The 4,605-nt window shown below is 38.4% G+C and overlaps 3 protein-coding genes across 3 annotated transcripts; all 3 read left to right on the forward strand.

Moving 5' to 3' along the window:
* The first annotated feature begins 374 nt into the window (after positions 1 to 374).
* LOC100637439 (cytochrome b-c1 complex subunit Rieske, mitochondrial-like) lies at positions 375 to 1,339 on the forward strand. Its single transcript, XM_003391290.3, has one exon. The coding sequence runs from the start codon at positions 479 to 481 to the stop codon at positions 1,139 to 1,141; it is 663 nt and encodes a 220-aa protein (XP_003391338.1). The 5' UTR covers positions 375 to 478; the 3' UTR covers positions 1,142 to 1,339.
* Positions 1,340 to 1,394: 55 nt separating this feature from the next.
* On the forward strand, positions 1,395 to 3,818 carry LOC100637313 (cytochrome c1, heme protein, mitochondrial-like). The gene is made up of 9 exons (XM_003391289.3): positions 1,395 to 1,499; positions 1,548 to 1,571; positions 1,625 to 1,770; positions 1,820 to 1,946; positions 2,362 to 2,479; positions 3,035 to 3,235; positions 3,331 to 3,393; positions 3,443 to 3,480; positions 3,544 to 3,818. The coding sequence occupies exons 1-9, from the start codon at positions 1,434 to 1,436 to the stop codon at positions 3,646 to 3,648; spliced, it is 888 nt and encodes a 295-aa protein (XP_003391337.1). The 5' UTR covers positions 1,395 to 1,433; the 3' UTR covers positions 3,649 to 3,818.
* Positions 3,819 to 3,889: 71 nt separating this feature from the next.
* On the forward strand, positions 3,890 to 4,481 carry LOC105315498 (kelch domain-containing protein 4-like). The gene is made up of 2 exons (XM_011410178.1): positions 3,890 to 3,905; positions 3,976 to 4,481. The coding sequence occupies exons 1-2, from the start codon at positions 3,890 to 3,892 to the stop codon at positions 4,479 to 4,481; spliced, it is 522 nt and encodes a 173-aa protein (XP_011408480.1).
* The last annotated feature ends 124 nt before the right edge of the window (positions 4,482 to 4,605 follow it).

Consider the following 4,605-nt stretch of genomic DNA (forward strand, 5'->3'; position numbering starts at 1 on the left):
CAGTTCCCCATACTGTCCACCATGTATCCATTCCAGCTCTTCGTAGGTAGATCTAGCTAATTTTTTGCTGATACTCTTCCCATCCAAAACAACTTTACCTCTCGGTGTAATGGTTCTCCAGGTCCTTGAAGGATAGTGTTCTTTGATGAGCGTTGTTAAGTATTGGATTCCCATATCTATGTCGTCACTCTCAGCTGGCAGCTGGCCAGCTGCAGCTTCATTCAGATCATGTCATCATGTCAGCTCATCTCATAGCTCAGCAGCTCAGCTCAGCAATCAGCTAGCCCTTCCCTAAAATGGGCGTGGAAAAAGTTCTGTAATTTTGAATTGTGCCTCTAATTTTAAATGGGTTAACCGTTACTAGGCTAAAATTTTAGACGCACTAAATCTATTTTTAGTACGAACTAAGTTACTAACGTCTTTCTCACTTTCTCTCTCCATTCTAATCTTGAGTCTCGACTCTCGACCTTGTAAAGAAATGAATCGACTGAGGACTACTCTGCTGGGTTCTGGGGTCAGGTGGATCAGGGCTTCCTCAACAACCAGTGGAAATTATCATAACGATTTACGCCCGCCTGATTTCAGTGAATACAGGAAAGAAAGCACAACTGATCCTAAATTACCAGCAAATGACACTATTTTGAGCAGAAAAGCCTTCACCTACCTTGTCCTTGGGTCTGGAGGGGTTGCCACTGCCTACTTTGGAAAAAATGCTGTCCGTGGCCTCCTTGCTACCAAGAACCCTTCAGCAGATGTACTGGCCTTGGCAAAGATAGAAATTGACATTGCCTCCATCCCAGAGGGAAAGAACGTTGTGTTCAAGTGGAGAGGGAAGCCTCTGTTTGTTCGCCACAGGACACAGCAAGAGATTGAAGATGTACGAAATGTTGACGTAGGATCACTTCGTCACCCACAGCACGATGACGAGAGAGTAGTGAAGCCAGAGTGGCTCGTGGTAATAGGGAGCTGTACTCATCTTGGTTGTGTACCTGTGGCCAACGAAGGAGATTTCGGTGGGTATTTCTGTCCATGTCACGGCTCTCATTATGATGCATCAGGTCGTATTCGTAAAGGACCAGCACCCGAAAACCTTGCCGTACCTGAGTATGTGTTTAATGGTGACCAATTAGTTGTGGGATGAAGAGACTTACCGACTATTGTATAAATATTACATATAGTGTTGTTTGATTACTAATAGGTACAATGTATTTGGTGGTAACTTAGTAACCGATTTCATGTCACATCCAAAGGGCTGATTTATTTATTATTATTATTAAAAATAATTATGGTATTTTGTGTTAACGAATGCCTCCTTATTTGGAATAGCTTTGATTGATGTGGATGGCCACCATTTTTATTATGACGTCATGTTTGTTTACTGCTAGATCACGTGAGTTGTTCCTAGGCCACACCCTTTAGGTGCAGTTTGTAACATGGCTACCGGGGCTCAAGTGGTCTTTAGAAGACTCTGCAAATTGTATTCTTCGTCTTCAACTAAAGTAAAGTATCCTTCGTAGCTTATTTTTAATTAATATCATTATTTATAGGGGACGACAGCCTCTTTTAAAATGGTAAACACACATTGTTACATAACATGAATTACACATTAATTATGTAATTTTAGTCTTCGAGGTATTTCGGTACACTTGCAGCAGCTGCCTTTGGTTCTGGTGTAGTTTTAACGTCATTGGTAGCCAGTGATGATGCAGTTCATCCACCAAAGTACCCATGGGATCACAAAGGAGTGTTCTCTGCTCTTGACCATAGAAGGTATTTTAAAATTTGTTTTTGCATTTTCTTATTTTTAATTATTTCGTAGCATACGTCGTGGGTATCAGGTTTATAAAGAAGTGTGTTCAGCTTGTCACAGTATGCAGTACGTTGCTTTTAGACATTTAGTGGGTGTGTCACACACTGAAGAAGAGGCACGGGCTCTTGCTGAAGAGGTTTGTATTGTCTCTGTTTTATACTACTAATAGTCCTTTTCATTTGGTTTCTGTAACTATTATCTAGTAATTCTTTTAGTTTGTAACTATTGTAATGAGGGTTTCCCACAAAGCATGCTAAGTGAGCTGAAAAGTGTGCTTCATGAGCTGACATAACATAAGAACATGTATGCATATCAGAAAAAATTATTAAAATGGTGAATTCTCTCGGAGCCATTTTTACGAAATTTGGTGAAATACCAAAGGCCTTTGATCTTTGGCTATATTTTTGAATAATTTTAAGAATTCAACTTTGATTGGAATCAGTTGAAACTTTGTACGCAACATAAGAACATGTGTACATGTATGTATCGAAAATATAATAAAAATTCTATTTTTGCCATGTATGATGTTTTTATATCTTACTCTCTCTCAGTATGAGTATCCAGGTGATATTGATGAGGAGGGTAATCCCACCACACGTCAGGGGAAACTCAGTGATTATTTCCCTAATCCTTATCCGAATGAAGAGGCAGCCAGAGCAGCTAATAATGGTAACCTCCTACATGTATTGTATTTTCATCTCAAAATATCTGCCATAGTTAGAGCCCAAAATTTTATGTGAATGGCCAGCAAAAGCTCCTTTAATTTCTGATTTATTGTTTTGAGTAGGATCAAAATACTTTGATCTCTAAATTTATCAAAATTCGCAAAGTTAGCATAAATTTTTGGCCACAAAAATTTCTAGTTACATGTACATGTACATGTATACATGTACATGTATATTGTGTAACTTTATCATGCAAACAGGAAAATTCATTGAAACATTCATTGCCATTGACAAAAATGCCATGATACCATTTTTCAAAAATTATGTTTTAAGACTACATGTAGTTTACAATATGATGTTAAGCCAATGTACCATCAATTTTTAATCAAAAGCATGGGCAATTTGACCTTTTGATGCATGCTTTTCACTAGAATAGAACCAGATTCTATTCCTGTGTCTATGTAACATCAGGACTTGCATAATATTGTAAACCAGCCTTTAGTGTCACAAGCTACATTTGAAAGTACATGTGTATGTGTGTATCTGTTCCTGATATTAGGTGCCCTTCCTCCTGATCTAACTCTTATTGTTCTTGCTCGTCATGGAGAAGAGGATTATATATTCTCTTTATTAACCGGCTATTATGATCCTCCTGCTGGTGTTGAAGTAAGAGAAGGTCTGGCATATAATCCTTATTTCCCTGGTGGAGCAATTGGAATGCCACAACAATTGTATGATGGAGGAATAGAGTATGAAGATGGTAAGATGAACTCTCTCTCTCTCTCTCCCTCCTTCCCTTCCTTCCTTCCTTCCTGCCTTCTCTGCATGTGTAGCTCATTCCCTCGCTTTCTCTAGGTACTCCTGCCACTGTTAGTCAAATGGCAAAGGATGTTACTACCTTCCTACGCTGGTCAGCAGGTATTTAATTAATATTATACTGTGAGAGTGATATTGTATTATTTTATAGATCCTAAGCATGATGAAAGGAAAAGGATGGGAATGAAGGTAATTAATTGATTTCTTTGATTACTGAACCATCCATTATCCTTCTCTCCCTCTCTCTCTCAGGGTGTGATAATATTGTCACTATTAGTTGGTATCACTTTATATTGGAAGAGACAGAAATGGTCTTTACTGAAGTCAAGGAAAATATTATACTATGAGAGACCTTAACTGAGACTGTCAGTCCATGCTAGCCTAAGAGTCAAAGACAATAGATACAATGTACTAGTTGTTGTTGTTGTTATTATTATTATTATTATTATTATTATTATTATTACTTTGTGGCATAATGTGTAGTAAGTAATTAGATTCCAGGAAGTCAGGGTTTGCCCCTTCAGAAATACTGCATAACTACTAATGCATGACCACATTTGAAATTAGCAAACCTCAAACACTTTCAGTTTAGTATAAAATGGCAGGAAAAGCAGGTATTATGATTAGTGTGTACTGTCTACTGTAGCTACATGTGTACTTATTGTTACCTCTTGTTAATTATAGAATATGAACCAGTGAAGAGGAGCAACCATTCTACAGTAAGAGTAGGAGATTACTTATATATGTGGGGTGGGCTCCAGCCTGGTCTCCCTGAAGTGCACAATAATGATAAGAAGAAAGCACTGTCATCATTAATGGAGGTATACCATTTACCTACTGGTAGATGGGAGCAGAAACCCACCACTGGTAATCCTCCACTGGGTATCTGGGGCTATGCATCTGCTGCCATTGGAAATGAGATATTTTATTTTGGTGGAGTGTGTAATCATGATAGCTGTTATCATAATAGCCTGTACAGTTTTAATGTTGATACATTCACCTGGAGGGAACTCTCACCTACTACTCCTCATCATGGACCAATGATGAAAGGCTACTGTGGCATGGTAGCATTTCAACTGAACGGTGAAGACTATCTTGCAGTAATTGGAGGACACGGACCATCTTCTAACAATGCACCCACACAACCTAATGCTCAGTATGACAGTGGAAGATATGGTACCTGGCCTTAAACGAACTAATGAGATTCATTATTATAAACTATCATCTGGTGAGTATAGTAATTTAGTTTATCACTAGTCTGGGCCAGCCCAGACTATCACCTTACATGATATCTAGACTATCATGTTGTGTTAT

The sequence above is a fragment of the Amphimedon queenslandica genome, unplaced genomic scaffold (assembly GCF_000090795.2).
Source record: "Amphimedon queenslandica unplaced genomic scaffold, v1.1 AMPQUscaffold_9914_Cont17834, whole genome shotgun sequence".
Taxonomy (NCBI): Eukaryota; Metazoa; Porifera; class Demospongiae; order Haplosclerida; family Niphatidae; genus Amphimedon; species Amphimedon queenslandica.

What these genes read in the sequence shown, in the direction of transcription:
- LOC100637439 (XM_003391290.3), top strand. Translation starts at nt 479, where the DNA reads ATGAATCGACTGAGGACTACTCTGCTGGGTTCTGGGGTCAGGTGGATC.
- LOC100637313 (XM_003391289.3), top strand. Translation starts at nt 1,434, where the DNA reads ATGGCTACCGGGGCTCAAGTGGTCTTTAGAAGACTCTGCAAATTGTAT. An exon ending in TCTGCTCTTGACCATAGAAG is followed by an intron (nt 1,771 to 1,819) that starts GTATTTTAAAAT and finishes ATTATTTCGTAG; the next exon opens with CATACGTCGTGGGTATCAGG. An exon ending in CACGGGCTCTTGCTGAAGAG is followed by an intron (nt 1,947 to 2,361) that starts GTTTGTATTGTC and finishes ACTCTCTCTCAG; the next exon opens with TATGAGTATCCAGGTGATAT.